Source organism: Erpetoichthys calabaricus, chromosome 5, assembly GCF_900747795.2.
Source record: "Erpetoichthys calabaricus chromosome 5, fErpCal1.3, whole genome shotgun sequence".
In the NCBI taxonomy this organism is placed as follows: domain Eukaryota; kingdom Metazoa; phylum Chordata; class Cladistia; order Polypteriformes; family Polypteridae; genus Erpetoichthys; species Erpetoichthys calabaricus.
In genome coordinates, this window is record NC_041398.2 from 14,878,823 (window position 1) to 14,897,789 (window position 18,967).

General features: G+C 45.4%; 1 protein-coding gene across 1 annotated transcript; it reads left to right on the forward strand.

Annotated features, from left to right (window-relative positions):
* The first annotated feature begins 86 nt into the window (after positions 1–86).
* Positions 87–17,443, forward strand: LOC114641586 (zinc finger protein 263-like). Its single transcript, XM_028790621.2, has 3 exons — positions 87–201; positions 6,018–6,503; positions 7,746–17,443. Exons 2-3 carry the CDS (start codon positions 6,053–6,055, stop codon positions 8,330–8,332), a joined length of 1,038 nt encoding a protein of 345 aa, XP_028646454.2. The 5' UTR covers positions 87–201; positions 6,018–6,052; the 3' UTR covers positions 8,333–17,443.
* Positions 17,444–18,967: the final 1,524 nt, after the last annotated feature.

Here is an 18,967-nt window from a genome sequence, read left to right on the forward strand (position 1 = left end):
GCGCATGCGAAAGATTGCAGCTTGCTCGCCTATTGGTGAGATTTCATATAGCGGAAGGTTTCTTGCGCGCGCGCCACGATGACGTTTCATGTGAGTCGCCGAGCGGCTGTGTCCGGCGTGTTCGGAAGGCGCTTACTTATTTCGAACGACAGAAGTAGCGAGAAAAAAAAAGCAAAAGGACGACGGCGAGCAGGAATTACGGTGAGGTGTGGTATCCGGAGGGGAGGGGAGGACAGACGCAGCAAGGAGCCTCGCTAAGATCGCTCTGTGGTTCATTCGATCGGGTGGTAAATGACGCACCTCGTGATCGTTTCGGGTCGGCTAGTCCCACGGCTTCGTTTAGCGCTGATGCCTTAGGGTTCTGGACTTGAATCCTTCACTGAGTGTCTGCCCGTGTGGAGTTAGCACGTTTTCCCCGAGTGTGCGCGTTCCTGTTTTCCTGCTGTACTTGAAAGAAGCTTTACGCGTGTACGCGTTGATTTATTGAATTATTCCACCACAATAATAAGTTTGCGCTCGCGACAAAACAAAAAGTTAAGTTTTCAGGTCCATTAATTTTTTTTTGTATTCATTACTTATGTTTTTCCTTATTCTGCTTATTCTGTGTTTAAAAATGTAATACTATCAATGTTACTTTTGCATGTGCAAAACATTTAATACAACGTTTATTTTCGGGGGTCAAAAAAGAAAAAGTTAATTAGCAAACTCAAGATGGCCGTGCTCGGGGAGTCGCGCCTGATGCTACCGACGTGCTCACGCGTGTCGCATTTTTTTGTTCCCTGTCGGAAAACAACCGCGCAGCCAGGCTAGGCTACTCCAATAGGTAAAGAAGGAGGTCCTTTGTATCTTATAGGAAAATGCTCTCGCCGAGATCTGTATACTTATTTATTTACTTACGTGACTTATTTGGGCGAACTCTAAAACTTTCCGGGGCATCGCATGTTGATAAACGTGTTTCTATTATCTGGAAATGCTGTCAAGTAAATGAAAGCATAGAAGAAGAAACCAAAGTTATGGGTGTCCGTCAGTGGTGGACGCTGTGGTAACGCCCCACTCAATATCCATCCATCCATTTTCCAACCCGCTGAATCCGAACACAGGGTCACGGGGGTCTGCCGGAGCCAATCCCAGCCAACACAGGGCACAAGGCAGGGAACCAATCCTGGGCAGGGTGCCAACCCACCGCAGGACACACACAAACACACCCACACACCAAGCACACACTAGGGCCAATTTAGAATCGCCAATCCACCTAACCTGTATGTCTTTGGACTGTGGGGGGGAAACCGGAGCGCCCGGAGGAAACCCACGCAGACACGGGGAGAACATGCCAACTCCACGCAGGGAGGACCCGGGAATCGAACCCAGGCCCCCAGATCTCCCAACTGCGAGGCAGCAGCGCTACCCACTGCGCCACCGGGCCGCCCCCCACTCAATATTAAAAAAAAAAAAAAAAACCCTCAAACTGATTTGAAATAATCATGAAGTACATTTATTTGCAAAACACGCCTGAGGTCAGCGCATGTCAACGTTCATTAAAAATCGGTTCCGACTTGTATTTGTGACTTTCCTCGATTTCCGGAGTGAAGGACGTCGGCCAAATGATATCCATGCAAGTCCTTGGCTCCTTTTGGCAAGCAGGTGACCTGAGGCTGCCGTTTACTTAGTTTTCAGCACTCTGCAAGAAGAAAAATGTACTTTGTTGCTTTTTAGGGCATTTATAGCTAAAAAAAAATTACTTAAAGAAATATATTTATTTTTTAGTTTGAGTATTTTGCAAATGCTTTTACTTTAATCGATCTTCATGAGTGGGAAGCTTTAAAAGTATTACATAGTATATCTTCTTTGCAGAATTATTTGAAGACTAAAAAGAATATTTTGTTTTCTGTTCAGGCTCTGATGGGATTAGCGTTCAGTTGCTGCGTAAAAAAAAAAAATATATATGGTCACCAGAAGGGCAAGCTTTCGACAAAACTTCCAAACCGCGATCATCGCGACTACTACTCCGCAAGAATAAACAAACCCGTCAAGTCGGCATGAGTATTTACAGACTCCACTCTCTCTCCCTTGTATGCTCTGGTATCTTGCTCTATTCCCTCTCTGTCATTGTTGTGTGTGCGCTACGTGGAATCGCATCACCATTGATTACGACAACATTTGTTACGTAATTGCATCGGTTTTGACGAATTATTGTATTGTCATCGATAATGAACATTCTCAAAACTACTTTTTTTTAATACTGAAATGTTTTTTTTGTTTTGCATATTGTGAATTTTGTTTAATATGAATTCAATCAGTGTATCTTTTGTATAATAGTTCCTGTTTGCCTGTTGTAGCAGGGGGGGCTTTAATTAATGAAACACCCATAGGATGCACATGTAGCATAACGGCAGACTCCTGGCAAAAGCTGGATGACGCTGCTGCAGGTAAGACGCTTCTCAATACTCTCCGTCTCTCGTGTAAGTTTTGAAATAGTGTATTCTGTCTCAGACTGCATAGAAACATCACGTCATGTGGTTATTGATGTATCCTTGAGGTTCTGTCGTCACTTTTGGTCGGCAGCAATGGATTTTAAGTGTTTAATTTGACGGAGATCCAGCCTCATTAGCATATTGTTTGGCTTGCCGCAGGAGACAGAGAGTGCCTGTCGCTGCGTGAGTTGACTGTGCCCCTTACTGCTTATCTTATAAAATAAATTTGTGAATTTCCCCTTGAGATTAATAAAGTATCTATCTATCTATCTATCTATCTATCTATCTATCTATCTATCTATCTATCTCTCTCTCTCTCTCTCTCTCTCTCTCTCTCTCTCTCTCTCTCTCATATGGTGCCTTTATCTATCTATCTATCTAAACGGCAGAATCTGGATATTGGTGTCTGTCTTCTTTCAGATCATCAGCAATCATTATAAAGCCGCTACACACGCATGCAAAATCTGAAGAAATCCCCTTCTGCAAAAGTGGCATTAAAATCAGTTGCAAGATTTGACCCAAACATACAGACAGAGGAGTCGAGTGAAATGAAATCATTTAATATGTGCAACTTACATTTAGGGAGATCTAGCCAGTCAGTCATAATGTGCCCCCCCCCTTAACATTTGATCCAGGATGTGTGCAATTTCAGCCCCATGGGTGACTCACGTGACCCAATCAGCAGGCCAAGTTTGGTTAAACTCGGGTGACGAGGAGGTGCAGTAGTGGGCTGATCTGACCCGGAATTAGCCAAATCGAGCAGTTCAGTTGTCATTGAAGGGGATTTGCACAGTCCCCCCACACCCCCCCCCCCCCATTTCATGATGTTTGGGACACAGTAATGGCAGGTCCATGAAAGCCACTGTCATATTTATTTCTTTGACACATGTCTCTCTGCCGCTCACAGACGTCAGCAGGTGCTGAGGGTCTTCTGTGCTGATGCTCTGCCAAGCCTGTCATCTTCAGCTCCTTCTTGTTTCCCCTTTGTCCCCTTCAGTGTTCAGTTCGGCACGTGGAAGGCCTGCTCAGTTCAATTGAACTCCGGTGACTGGTTTGGCCATTCCAGAATTTTCTATTTTCCTGCTTTGCTAAACTGGTGTGTGGCCTCAGCAGTCTGTTTGGCTCATCATCTTGTGGTAGGGTGAAGCACCATCTGACGAGTTTGGAGGTACCTACTGGACCCTGAGCAGATAAGATGTTTCTACACACCACAGAACTGATTGTGCGGTCGGCAGTTCCATCATCGATGAAGTGAAGCGTGTCAGTCAGGACCTGGGGCAGCCATACATGCCCAAGCCGTAACACCCCCAGCATTATGTTTAACAGATGACGTGGTCTGCTTTGGATCTCGGGCAGTTCCTTCTCATCTCCACACTTTGCTCTCACTGTCCCACTGATGAGGTTCATCTTTGTCTCGTCTTTCCACAAGACTTTCATCCAGAATTCTGCAGGCTCTTTCATAAACTGCCTTCTGCCATCTTGTGTTAGTGGTCTCCATCTTGCAGTGTGGCCTCTGTGTTTCAGTCTTCTGCTGATAGTCCTTTCTGACACACACACATCGGTCCCCCAAAGACTGTTTCTGTTCGGTTGCACGGGCGTTTGGGGGGCTTTTTCTTGACCATAGTGAGGATTCTTCTGTTATCATCGGTGCAGATCTTCCTTGGCCTACCAGCCCCTTTGTGATTACTGTACCCAATAAGTGCGTTCTTTCTCCTTCATGATATTCCTGACAGTTGATTTTGGTCATCCTGAGGTTTTCCCCGATGTCTCCAATGGTTTGATTCTTGTTTATCAGCTTCATTATGGGGTCTGTGAAATGTCTGCAAATCCCCTTAAAGGAAAGTCTGCAGTGTACAGTTTAATTATGCCAGGGGGGGATACCGAGGACAAATGTTGCCTTTGTCCCATTCCTTATGAGAGGGGTTAGGAGCAGGCGCTGATACGGCGCATTGCCACACCCACCACATGACGAGACCACCTCAGGATCACAGATTAGGACCCGAGTGCAGCCAGGCAATAGCGGGAGGGTTTGTTTTGTTTTTTTTATGGTGGCTGGAGTGCCAATTCTGCCACCAACCCCTAGGTTTCCCTGCAGGTTGGAGGTCCCACATGCAGGGATGGATGAAGATTAACTCTCAAGTCGGCGTTTATGGGATTTGAACCAGCAGCCTTCCGATTGCCACTGCAGATCCCCTAGCCTGAGAGGCACCACTCCGCCCCAAGCACTATGGAGGACACCGTACCGCCCTCACCCCTTCAGCACCTGATAATGGGGGTGTGGTGAGCAAAGGGGGGCAAGATGGCTGGCATAGAATCATCCAGGAGGATGCTGCAGATTGGTGGTGCTTGAAGTGGCCCCCAAGCCCTCTGGGTATAGCTCTTATTCCTTTCTTTTACTTTCTCCTTCCTCCTTTTCTTTCTTCTGTTCTTTTTTTCTTTCTCTTGTTTCTTTTTCTTTCACCTTCCACCTTTTCTTTATTCTTTCTTTCTTCTGTTTCTTTCTCCTTTTCTTTATTCTGTTTTCTTTCTTTCTCTTCTGTTTATTTCTCCTTCCTCTTCTCTCCTTTCTTTCACCTTCCTCCTTTTTTCTCTTCTTTCTTCTGTTCTTTCTCCTTCCTCCTTTTCTTTCTCTCTTTACTTCTGTTCTTTCTTTTCTTTCTCCTTCCTCTTCTTTCTCTTTCCTTCTTTCTTCTTTCTTTTCTTTCTCCTTCCTCCTTTTCTTTCTCTTTCCTTCTTTCTTCTGTTCTTTCTTTCTCCTTCCTCCTTTTCTTTCTCTTCTGTTCTTTTTTCTTCTGTTTTTTCTTTCTCTTTCTCTTTCCTTCTGTTTCCTTCTTTCTTCTGTTTCCTTTTCATTCTCCTTTCTTGTTTTTTATTTCTCCTTCCTCCTTTTCTCTCCTGTTCTTTTTATTTGTCTTTTTTCTCTTTCCCTCTGTCCTTTCTTTTTCTTTCTCCTGTTTTTTCTTTCTCCTTCCTCCTTTTCTTCTGTTCTTTCTTCATCTTTTCCTTTTTCTGTTCTGAATTAAAAAAAATACAGATATTCTGAAAGTTTAAGTGCCCAGGTTGCCCAAGACGAGCCTCTTGTTCTTCATTTACTCAGAAATCCGTCACCATTTGTTGTTACACCGGACAGACGTCCTCCTCTGTGTCACCCGTGAAATTCAAGCCCTGCCTCTGATTGTCCATCACACCGGGGGTGGAGTTTTTACGAACGGCAGGTTCCTGTGCAGTCTGCTCGCTGTGCATCTCTCAAGATCTCATGGCTGGGTGTTGGTTTGGCCTTTGCCTTTTTGATTTGACGTTGCCTATCAGTTCTTGTTGTTGGAGACGAGTGGTCGTAACACTAATGATCCCCTAAACCTACCAGTTAGTTTGCCTCGTGGAGGGGGGGGGTTTTGGGGGGGGTTGGGGTTTCAGGGTATGGCAGACTGCTGTGTATAGCTTGTGTGGCTGTAGTTTTGGACTTATGTGATCTGGAAGGTCAAATTTCAAAGTGTTCGACGTTTCCATTAAAGAAATAAATTTTCATGTGTTTGTCTGTTTGCTTAGGAGAAGAGCCGCTGCCTTTCACGTTATGGTCCTTCATGAAGCTCTATAATGGTGTCAAGTCTGCTAGCAGGGACATTCTAAGAGAGTTGCAGGCACAAGGAGAGCAACCAAACATGATGTCGCCCAAAGATGACCCCAGGGATCAAAGACTCGTCCACCTCAAGCAGGAGTCCTGTGAATGTGGCTTAGCCCACCTCTCGGCAGCCAGTCCCTGTCTGAAGGAGGAGGACGATGAGGTGAGCATCTCCTTTTTCAAAGAGGAAGAGTTTAAAGGTGAGCCATTTGGCATTAAACAGGAGGATCGTGAGCACATCCCCATTAGCCTTCCACAGCCCACCCATCCCGCAGAATCCAGTTTACAAGCAGGAAGGCCTCCCCCTAGCTCGCCACGTCTCAAAGTTCCAAAGCTGGAAGACGTCCCCCAGGCGATGTGTGACGGGACAGAAGCAAAGGAGCAGCAGTCGTCAAGATGCCTGCCGGAAACACGTAAGACTCTTATTAAACCTTAATGATACTGGAAATGTGGGGGGGAGAAAAAAATAAAAGGTTCACACATAGAAATCAACAACAAATTATGTATATGTGTATACAGTATATACCCTGTATATATATGTGTATATATGTGTACATGTATCCGGAAAGTATTCACAGCGCATCACTTTTTCCACATTTTGTTATGTCACAGCCTTATTCCAAAATGGATTAAATTCATTTTTTTCCTCAGAATTCTACACACAACACCCCATAATGACAATGTGAAAAAAGTTTACTTGAGGTTTTTGCAAATTTATTAAAAATAAAAAAACTGAGAAATCCCATGTCCATAAGTATTCACAGCCTTTGCTCAATACTTTGTCGATGCACCTTTGGCAGCAATTCCAGCCCCAAGTCTTGTTGAATATGATGCCACAAGCTTGGCACACCTATCCTTGGCCAGTTTCGCCCATTCCTCTTTGCAGCACCTCTCAAGCTCCATCAGGTTGGATGGGAAGTGTCGGTGCACAGCCATTTTAAGATCTCTCCAGAGATGTTCAATCAAGTCTGGGCTCTGGCTGGGCCACTCAAGGACATTCACAGAGTTGTCCTGAAGCCACTCCTTTGATATCTTGGTTGTGTGCTTAGGGTCGTTGTCCTGCTGAAAGATGAACCGTCGCCCCAGTCTGAGGTCAAGAGCGCTCTGGAGCAGGTTTTCATCCAGGATGTCTCTGCACATTGCTGAGGGGTGGCCGGGTGAGCATCGTTCTGGCCTATCTTTACCTTAAGGTGGTTTGGCATTGACTTGGCGCCATTTCAGCCATACACCTTTTGACGTGCTTGTGCGCCGGGGAGAGCCCCCCAGGGTATTTGAGTTAAGGTCCTGATCACCAATGTGTATTGGCACCATCCATACATTCCATTATATCCCATTCTTTGCCAGTCGAGTCTCCCACTGCTGCGTTGGTACCATCATACCTCTGCTGTGGTTATATTATAACAAGTATGACTGCAGTTGTAAAGGGGCACATACCCTGGGAGCGTGCACCATTTGTTGGATATATAAGATGTTAGTTAACATCTTAGACTTGAACAACAGCCAACTATTCACTTTGGTGGCTGCAAAACGGGTCCTTCTGATGAAACATGAACCACAGCATGCTACTTGAGCACCACTTGTTAGATTTCAAGAACTGTTTGCCAGTTTACTTTAGGTAAAGTTCACTTAACAGTGTGCTTTCTCTCTTCCTGTAGCTTTACAAGAAAGGGGCATCTTCCTGACGTCTTCCTTTTCTCTGCCCCCCTTCCAGCAGAGCATGCATGATGACAAAATGAAGGGATTGACATCAAGGTCAGAGCGTTTGGTCCCGGTCTCTTTGCAATATAGTTTTCTGCCTGTTATGAAGTTAACGAGGATAGACGCCATCAGTGCTCCACAGGTGTATGGCGCAAGCCCGGTGCTTTTGTGCATCTCCCAGGAAGGGGGGAACGTTTCTAAACATAAAACTGATGATGAAAATAACCAATGGAACCAAGAGCGGCAGAAGCCATATTGCTGCGCGGAATGTGGCAAACGATTCTCCCATAAAGGCAACTTTCAGAACCACCAAAGAATTCACACTGGGGAGAGACCTCATCGTTGTATTCTATGTGGCAAACGTTTCTTGCAAATCAGCCATCTGCAGAAACACACAACAACCCATACGGGAGAGAGGCCTCACGCTTGTACGAGATGTGGTAAACGCTTCTCGCAGTTAGGCCATCTGCAGAGACACACGAAAATTCACATTGGGGAGAGCCCTTGTGCTGACTGGGGTGTTGTAAAGGATTTTAAGATGTAAGCAAAATTTACTGCCACTTAGGAGTAAGTGCTGGGGAGAAATCTTATTTCTGATCTGAATGTGGCAAACGCTTTTCACACAGTCTGGAGAGGGCTTTAAAGAATTCACACCAGAGGACAGTGATTCACAATTGAGGAGCTTGTCAAATGAATGTACCTTGTGCACAAAATTAACAGCACAAGATAACGAGTCCAGTTGCCAGTTGAAGATAACCAGGTGGTCACGTACTGCTGCATCCTAATCCAGGTTTTCATAATCTGCAAAGGCGTTAAGTAAGTAGATCCAGCTGCATTCTTTTAATTTAACAGTGAATTGAGCATATTGGTGGACATTTAAAAGGAAGAAATTCATCTAAAAGTGAAGCCGGGAAGAACTCCTTTACACCGAGAGTTGTGGGAAACTGAAACAAACTACTGAGACACCTTGACAGCCTTTAGGAAGGATCTGGACGAGACGCTGGGACAGCTTAGCACTTTGCCAAACATATGAGTGACCGATGGACTGAATGGGCTCCTCTCGGTTCTCGGATGGCTTGTGTTCTTGCTGCTGCTGCTGCTTTTTCCTACTGGGGGCTGAATTTCTAACTGAGGCACGTGCACAAAACTGCAGTCCAGAAAGCTCAAGTTCCCATTACAAGGAACGGTACGGGTACTACAAACGTGAGGGTGTAAGAGCAGCGCAACCAAACTGAAATGACTTGAAGAGAGCATTTCACTGCCGTCTTCATAGTAAGCACAGCGTGGGAGGGTGGGGTGGAATCTGAAGCAATGGACCCCGAAAAAGACAACTGTAAAACCCCGTTGGTTTTCTGGTCGCAATGGATGCCTTCAATTTAAGCCATAACAGGCTAGCCTGCTTAGGAAGCTGTTGGAACAGGTGGGCTTTGTGATGTAGGAGACTTTGACTGCGGTGGGCTTGATGTTGGCCAATAGGGGCGTAACACATCTCAAACTTCACAAGTTTAATTTGTGCCCCCCCACCACCACACACACCCCTTCTTAGTGTTTTAATATCTGCATTTGGTCTCCACTATAGTAAGGTACTTGCCTAGAACTGTCAAAATGTTGAGTTGTCATTTAAATGGGCGGGCTGTGGGCTCTAAGACACCCACCATAGCTTGAGTTGTATGCAAATGACTGACTGGCTGACATGGAGGGAGCAGGGGGACCTGAGACGATGTGGGTTCGCTCTACAGCTCCCATCGTCCTGATGGGGGTCCTGAACCCAACACCGTCGATTAATGTCACCGACAAATGAGGACAGTTCACAAATGAAGCCAGGGAGAGACTGATACAGTAATCCCTCCTCGATCGCAGGGGTTGCATTCCAGAACCCCCCGCGAAAGGTGAAAATCCGCGAAGTAGAAACCATATGTTTATTTTTATATATTTTAAGTCCTTATAAACTCTCATGGTCTCACATGGTTTATAAATATTTCCCGTACAGTAATACAGCATAAACCCTTTATATTCTTAGTTATTAGGTAAGATTCGTTGAAATTATGTATGTAAACACAGTTTATATACTACTCACAAACATACGTATTGTATATCATTGAGGAGTTTTATTTAATACGTAATAGTTTTAAACATATTGTAATTGAGTAGGTAATATAAAAATACGTGAAAAATCTGTAACATGTAAATGCTGTACATTAAACCAAAATGTTATTTTAAAGATACTGTAGAGCGTCTCCCATATCACATTTCGAAAGACAGGCCACCAGCAATTACTACCTATAATGCAAGAAAAATTGTATAAAATGTGTGCACAGTTACAATAAACGTACATACATGTGCTAAGTAGGTAGAAAAATAGTTTTGGGTACTCGCCAACTTGTCAGATAACGATGATATTTACTGCACTGTCACAGCTCTTCTAAAGGAGCCTCTTCAGGCGACTGTGTAGCACCGCCGTCATCGTCTTGTTCCACTGAAGGCGTACTAGGCAGTGTTTTGCGGGTAAGGAACATCGTGATGGGCAGTTGCTGGCGCTGCTTTTTCATTTGTGTAAAGAGGTTCTTATGCACTTCCGTGGCGCCGTCAAGAGCATTTTTAAATTACAAAGAACGAATCATTTGTGGGTCCCATTCTTCAACTGATGTCTGGAGATCTTTTTGCCAGTCGTAGAATGGTCGTGAGACGCTCGAGAGTTAGGCCGGCGTCGTCGTCGTCTTCCTCTGCTGGGTTGTCTTGTTCTTCCTCGCTCGCTGAATCTCGGCCAAATCTTCGTTCGCTCGGAGTGGGCATCGAGCAGCTCATTGATGTCATCACTGGTCATGTCGTTGAATCCCTCTCCTCCTAGCAGTTTTGCCAGCCTGACTGCCTTGTCGACCACCGAGTCATGAATTTCTTCTGCAGAAAAGCCCTTATGGTCATGCACAATTTCTTCCAGCAGGTATTAACCGTCTCTTTTTTCATATATTAAGGGCCTTCTGCACGTTCACCATACACGATGTGATCACGTACTTAGATAGATAGATAGATAGATAGATAGATAGATAGATAGATAGATAGATAGATAGATAGATAGATAGATACTTTACTAATCCCAATGGGAAATTCACATTCTCCAGCAGCAGCATACTGATACAATAAACAATATTAAAGAGTGATAACAATACAGGTATACAGACAGACAATAACTTTGTATAATGTTAACGTTTATCCCCCCCGGGTGGAATTGAAGAGTCACATAGTTTCGGGGAGGAACGATCTCCTCAGTCTGTCAGTGGAGCAGGACGGTGACAGCAGTCTGTCGCTGAAGCTGCTCCTCTGTCTGGAGATGATCCTGTTTAGTGGATGCAGTGGATTCTCCATAATTGATAGGAGTCTGCTCAGCGCCCATCGCTCTGCCACAGATGTCTAACTGTCCAGCTCCGTGCCAACAATAGAGCCTGCCTTCCTCACCAGTTTGTCCAGGCGTGAGGCGTCTTTCCTCTTAATGCTGCCTCCCCAGCACACCACCACATAGAAGAGGGCGCTCGCCACAACTGTCTGATAGAACATCTGCAGCATCTTATTGCAGATGTTGAAGGACGTACACCAGTACTCCTTCAGGGAAAAGTCATCGTCCGTGTCCATTGCCTTGACCATGTGTTGCAGGCTGTTCCTTGTGTACAATGTCTTGAAAGCCCGGATAACTCCACCGATTCAGCCAATGGATCAAAGATGTCGTATTTGGTGGCAGGAACTCTATTTTTACACCTTGGTAGGATAGATCCAAGGGATGGCCTCCAGCATTGTCCAGAAGTAAAAGGACTTTGAAATCCAGCCCTTTATCTGCCAGATAGATCTTTTCCATCCATCCATCCTTTATCCAACCCGCTGAATCCGAACACAGGGTCACGGGGGTCTGCTGGAGCCAATCCCAGCCAACACAGGGCACAAGGCAGAAACCAATCCTGGGCAGGGTGCCAACCCACCGCAGATAGATCTTTACCTCCGGGATGAAATATTGGTGAAACCAATCCGACGTTAGGCGTTTCGTAATCCAGGCCTTCGGGTTGTGCATCCAGTACACAGGCAGCAGGTTTTTATTCTTATTTTTCAGGGCCCGGGGTTTTTTTTTGGACTTATAAATGAGCCCAGGCTTTATCATAAAGCCCGCAGCATTGGCGCACATGACAAGCGTGATGCGATCTTCGTGAGCCTTAAACCCCGGGGCTTTTGCCTCTTCCTTCATGATTAAAAGTACGAGACGGCATCCGTTTCCAAAATAGGGGCCGTCTCATCCCGTATTAAACACGGTTTCAGGCCTGATATCCGCCTTCCTCAATGATCGCCTTGAATGTGTCGGCGACAAATTTCTCGGCTGCGGCTTTGTCTGCGGAGGCAGCCTCACCTTGCAGGTTAACACTGGCCAAGTTGAACCTTTTCTTGAATTTTTCAAACCAGCCCTTGCTGGCAGTAAATTCACGGTTCTCGCTGGGGGATTCAGCAGAAGTTCCAGGTTGAGGGACGTCGTCTAGGGCATCTCCGGCATCCGCAAACCTATCATAAAGTTGCTTGGCCTTTTCTCGGATGATATTGGTGTCTACGGGGATGTTCTTCTTCCGGCAGTCTTCGACGCAGATTCCATCCGGACTACTGCCTTATTACGTCCTCTTACGCTTCGTTTCACATCCTGGTTAAAGGACACTGCAGCCGTAGATCGTATATTGTTTTCCTCCTTCATAATATAACGAACCATGGACTCGTTGATGCCGTAGTGGCGTCCTACAGTGGCGTAGCTTTTCCCTTCCTTCAACATGTCCAACAATTTTACCTTTTCAGCAATTGTTAGCATCTTCCGTTGGCGCTTCAGCACGGCCCCAGAAGCGGTAGCAGGAGAAGATCGCTTTGTAGACATAATGAAGTGCTTGACTACAGTACACACAAAGAAACACGTTGATGCTGAATGAGTGAGACGAGATGCCGGCTTTAAGTGAAATCGAATTCTGCGCTCCCCATCGCTGAGCCAGTCAGCACCCAGGAGCTTAACCGCATGCTCTGATTGGGTAGCTTCTCAGCCATCTGCCAATAGTGTCCCTTGTTTGAATTCAAATGGGCAAATCAACTGAGGAAGCACACGTACCGTAGACCGCACACGTACCGTAGACCGCAGACATCCGCGAAGCAGAGACCAATCCATGATATCTATTCACATATGCTTACATATAAAATCCGCGAAAGTCGAAGTGCGATATAGCGAGGGATTACTGCATTTCCAAAAGTGCTTTTATTAAAGCAATCAAAACTCTTTACTCTCCGTACTTTCCAGCCCACCTCCATCTCTCTTTCTCCCCAGCTCACCCATTGCTGCATCAGCCGGTGGAGACCCACACACAGCCAACAAGCTCCTTCTGCCAACCTTCATCTTGGCCTCCGTACGGATGTCACTGCCATCTTTCGCGCTCCTCAGATCCCTCGGGAGGACACCTGCCCTGCTCACCCTTACTCCTCGAACATTCAGTGGGGCGAACTTGTCCCCCAGAGCACAACCGACTAACGCTCCTTTGCGGGGTCCCCAGCTCGTTTGCCTTCCTGTTTTCAGGTGGCCAGATCCTCCTGTTTAGACTGCCTTTCTCACGTCACTTTACCTCCTTTTCCTTCACCTCGATCAATCTCTACCGTTCTAGATTTCTCCATCCCCTATTCTCTGGTGTCGACCCATATATATATATGCCTCCGTGGGGCGCAGGGCCTTAATCATGCACCGCAGGAAGCAAATGAGGCAATTGAGACTCGCTCCCACTACCCCATTAAATCCCTGCGGTTGTGCAGTCGCACCCATGGAGAACGGCATGGCCATACGGATTTAAAACCCAACGTTTTTTTATTGGAAGCCGCGGACCTGCTCTACCGCAGAACCTACGACAAGAAATGCTACTCTTTGGTTGTGTTCAGTGATTTAAATGTCATTACACGCTTTACAAGCGACGACCACCTCCCCTTCATTAACAGAACTGCCATTCGGTACGTGTGGTGGGAAACGCTTCATTCTCAGTAATCCAAAGGAAATCGTTGTAAACCAGCATGTCCGGCACCATCAAACCATACGGTGTTAGGCCAGGGGTCTCCCAACTCCAGTCCCGGAGAGCTCCTGTGGCTGCAGGTTTTCATTCTAACCCTTTTCTTAATTAGTGACCAGTTTTTGCTGCTAATGAACTATTTCCATTTATTTGAATTGACTTTTCTTGACCGCTGAATTGATTTTTTTTTTTTTTTCCTTAAACATAAATTTGATGTGAAGCGAGTTGGGGCCTCGGACTCCAACCAACTTCACTTCATTCACTTTCTTCATTTGAAGCCCATTCTCGTTGCTTATTAACTCTTTAAGGGCTAATTATTATTATTTTTTTCTTTTCTCCCAGGGCAGAATATTTTTTTTCAAAAAAAAAAAAATATGCAGTTTTCTAAAACGCATACAAAGCAATGGTTTCACACACAGCGCAACATAAAATATTTTATTTACAACAAATTTCATTGTGTTTTTATGTTCCATGAGCCTGTCCTGTAAGTTAATTCACGTACTTGTTACAAACATATTGCATGGACCCGTTTGTCTTATCACTCATACGCTGATGGGCACTTTCTGGAAAAAAACAGCTACCCGTCTTGTTTTTTTTTCAATTTCCAGTTTGCTTGCATCAAAATTGGAGTTTGATAAGTCAGAGTCCGATTTTAGCACAATTAAGGCAAAAACAAATTGTGTTTTCCTTTGCACATTCACTTTGCTGTCTCGCCCAGCGTCTCTGCCATTCCAGATGTTGTTTACTCTGTGCCAGGGGTCCCCCAAATCTGAGGCCGCAGTGGCTGCACGTTTTCATTCTAACCATCTCCTTAGTTAGTGATCAGTTTTTGCTGCTAATTCACTTCTTTTGCCTTTGTTTAAATTCACTTGACTCAGGCCCCCTTAGTTGTTTCTTTTTCCGTAATTAGCAGCCAAACAACGAGACCCAAAACAAGCCGCCACATGACCTGCTCACCTGTGCCCATCACACAATATGTGAAAATAAAGAAAAGGTGACAGTCTCAGTAGAACAGAAAATCAACAGTTTTGGAAATGTCTGCTGTGGCAGAATGAGAGCAGCAACAGGCCATGGAATTAAATGATGGGTTCAATGAACAGCGAGAATCAGCATCTCATTAAAAAAGTGGTTGGAGTTTGAACCCCCAGTTTAATTGGTCATCTGTCAGCTCGTTTCACATCTCATTTCTGTTTGGCTGTCATTTAATGAAGAACAGAATCAATTCAGGGGACTCAATCCTTAAAAATAGGTATAAGAAAAGAAGTTACTTAGCAGTGAAAACGGGTCACTTATTACGAAAAGGGTGAGAATGAAAACCTGCAGCCACTGCGGCCCTCCAGGACCTCAGATTTGGGGAACCCCTGGACTTGACTAACACTTCCTATTGCACGCTAAGCCAGGAGGGAGTGGGCGGGGCCAGGTGCACGGACACCAGAAGTGATGTCAGAGGCGGTGAGGCTGTCAATCATCTGGTCTGTAGAGTTGTTGGTATAGAGCACCACCTGCTGGAGTGGTGAGGAATTACCTTTATGGTGTACACATGTGGGACAGTTCAGTTCCAGACCACCCATTGTGTAGTCAGATCTTTTTTTTAAAACTTCCTATGGAGTTTTCCTGCCTTGCACCTTTTGCTTGGTAGGGATTGGCTCCAGCTTCCCTCCAACCCAGCTCAGGATAAATCAGGTTTATAAACTGGGTGGATATGTTCCTGATTGGACATCTTATATGTATTTATCAGGTGACGATACGCTCACCTTGGGTTTTAATTGGAATTCTCTTTGGGCGTCTGGATGGTGGCATGCATCATGAGGGGCGAGTCAGGACAGAGCAGGGGCATTCTTGACTGTCCCAACAGCTAAACCAAAATGCAAACGTGACGCGACTCTTACCGGGTGACAGACAGTCGGGAGAAGTCCGTTACAAGGAAATGCTAATAAACTGTCGTCGGTGAGGACATCCATGAATGATCACACACGGTCGTTGTCTTCTCCAATGTCGGCCACTTTAGCTTGGGACTCCTTCAGTGTTCTTGGTGGCCTCACCTGCTCACCATCTTCAGTTTTTGTGGTCTGCCTGCCCAAGCGGACTTATTGACACATGCAAAAAAAAACAATAATAATAAGGCTTCAGCCCCCTACTCACATTTTCTTGTTATTCAATACTGGATCACACAGAAAATTAAATGTGAAAATATAAAAAAACAATTTGGATTGCATAAGTAATAATTATAATCATCTTCTTCTTCATTCGGCTGCTCCCATTAAGAGTTGCCACAGCGGATCATCTTGTTCCTTATCTTCCTGTCCAGAAGTAATAATTCATAAGTAATGTAATTGAATGAGAGACAGGAGCAGCCTATTGGATTTAGAAGTTCTGCCTTTAGTTCAGTGGAGACCACCTGTCTGGGGTGTTATTTAATTGGCAGTCATTGGTAAACTCATGTGGAGGGTCCAGCTTGTGGTGACTCGGCACAGGGTCTAACTTAAATTCTTTTAGAAAGCGCCAAATCTCATATAAGTCTTCAATGTGACACATCACTGGTCAGACGAAAGGTTATAAGTCCCAAATTGAGCTCAGTGAAGGTCACCTGTCTGGGGTTTTGATTGATTGTATCAGGGGGTCCGGCTTGGGGCAAGTCAACACGGTGGTCTACATTAAAATAAATTATAAAACCCCAAATCATTGATCTTGTAAGTCTTGTGTGTGTTCACCTCCTTCATATCACCAGTCAGCCAGTTGGTTATAGAAGCCCCCATCATGAGCTCAGTGGATGTCTCCTGTCTTGGGTTTCAGTTTGTTGAATCTAAATGTCCAGCTTGTGGGCAAGCATTACGGTGGTCTAAAATAAATACAATTATACAACACCAAATAATCAATCATGTTAAGTTTCCACCTCAGTTAATGTGGCACATCGGCCCAGTTTTAGAAGTCCCATCATGAGCTCCATGGAGGTCACCTGTCTGGGGTTTTGATTGATTCTATCAGAAGGTCCACCTTGTGCTGAGTCAATATGGGGGTCTCATTTAAATTTAATTAGAAAACTCCAAATAACTGATCTCATAAGTATGTACCCCCTTGACTCTGACACATCACTGGTCCAACAATTGGTTTTTGAAGTCCCATCATGAGCTCAGTGGAGGTCACCTGTCTGGGGTTTTGATTGAATGTATCAGGGGGTCCGGCTTGGGGCAAGTCAACACGGTGGTCTACATTAAAATAAATTAAAAGATCAATGATTTGGGGTTTTATAAGTTTTGTGTGTGTTCACCTCCTTCATATCACCAGTCAGCCAGTTGGTTTTAGAAGTCCCATCATGAGCTCCATGGAGGTCTCCTGTCTGGGGTTTTGATTGATTGTATCAGGGGGTCCGGCTTGGGGTGAGTCAACACGGTGGTCTAGATTAAAATAAATTACAAGATCAATGATTTGGGGTTTTATAAGTCTTGTGTGTGTTCACCTCCTTCATATCACCAGTCAGCCAGTTGGTTTTAGAAGTCCCATCATGAGCTCCATGGAGGTCTCCTGTCTTGGGTTTCAGTTTGTTGAATCTAAATGTCCAGCTTGTGGGCAAGCATTACAGTCGTCTAAAATAAATACAACTACGCAACACCAAATAATCAATCATGTTAAGTATCCGCCTCAGTTAATGTGACACATCGGCCCAGTTTTAGAAGTCCCATCATGAGCTCAGTGGAGGTCGCCTGTCTGGGGTTTTGATTGATTGTATCAGGGGGTCCGGCTTGGGGTGAGTCAACACGGTGGTCTACATTAAAATAAATTGTAAGACCCCAAATCATTGATCTTGTAAGTGTTCACAGACTTCAAATCACCAGTCAACCAGTTAGTTTTAAAAGTTCCATCATGAACTCCATGGAGGTCCCCTGTCTGGGGTTTTGATTGATTCTATCAGAGGGTCCACCTTCTGCTGAGTCAATCTGAGGGTCTCATTTAAATTTAATTAGAAACTCCAAATAACTGATCTCATAATTGTGTACCCCCTTGACTCTGACACATCACTGGTCCACCAATTGGTTTTAGAAATCCCACCATGAGGTCAGTGGAGGTCCCCTGTCTGGGGTTTTGATTGATTCTATCAGATGGTCCACCTTCTGCTGAGTCAATCTGAGGGTCTCATTTAAATTTAATTAGAAACTCCAAATAACTGATCTCATAATTATGTACCCCCTTGACTCTGACACATCACTGGTCCACCAATTGGTTTTAGAAGTCCCATCATGAGCTCAGTGGAGGTCACCTGTCTGGGGTTTTGATTGGTTGTATCAGAGGGTCTGGCTTGTGGTGAGTCAACATGGGGGTCTCATGTACAGTATATATATACATAACATGTATACACACACACACACACACACACACACAGCGGGGGGTTCAAAAAGAAAGAAATGATGTGACTCACCAGAGGGGGCTGGGTTCCAAGTGGAAGACCCTGTTTAATGTTGGATAAAGGGTTAAAGAAAAAGGCACACGACGGTGAAAAATAACAAAAGACTAAGAGCCTTCAGGTTGTCAACATCTCTCTGGTGTCCTTCAGGGCAGGTTCAGAAGCGTACTACGCCATTTGGTGGAGCTGCTGCTGATATGTCGATGGCATGGAAAGGGCAGATCTACTGGGTGGGATGAACGCAGAACTGGGTCACCGGTCCTCTCAGGAACAATCCTTGGAACTATGGGTAGAAAGGAACGTCAGTAAATGACAGCGCCCCCTCTCTGTTTGGGGTGGAGTTGTTGAAACGTGCAGAGCCCTGAGGAACTCCTGTGCACATGTGTGCCACACTGTATACTGTGGTGAGCAGCTGTGGGCGGTACCCAGTCGGGATGCCAGGAAGGACCGGAGGAGGGTAGTGCCAGCAGTAGGTCACTGGGAAGCACCTGGAGCACGTCCGGGTGGGTGTAAAAGGGGCCACCTCCCTCCAGTCGATGGCTGGAGTCGGGTGGAGGAAGAGGATGGAGCTCGGAGGAGAGGAGTGGAGGCGGACCTGAAGAGAGGCCTAGACTTTGAGGGCGTATTGGGTTGTGTGCTGTGCTTCACTTTATGTAAACATGAAGAAACGTGCGTTGGGTTTTGTACCTACGGTGTCCGCCTGTCTGTGTCCAGGTCATCTTCC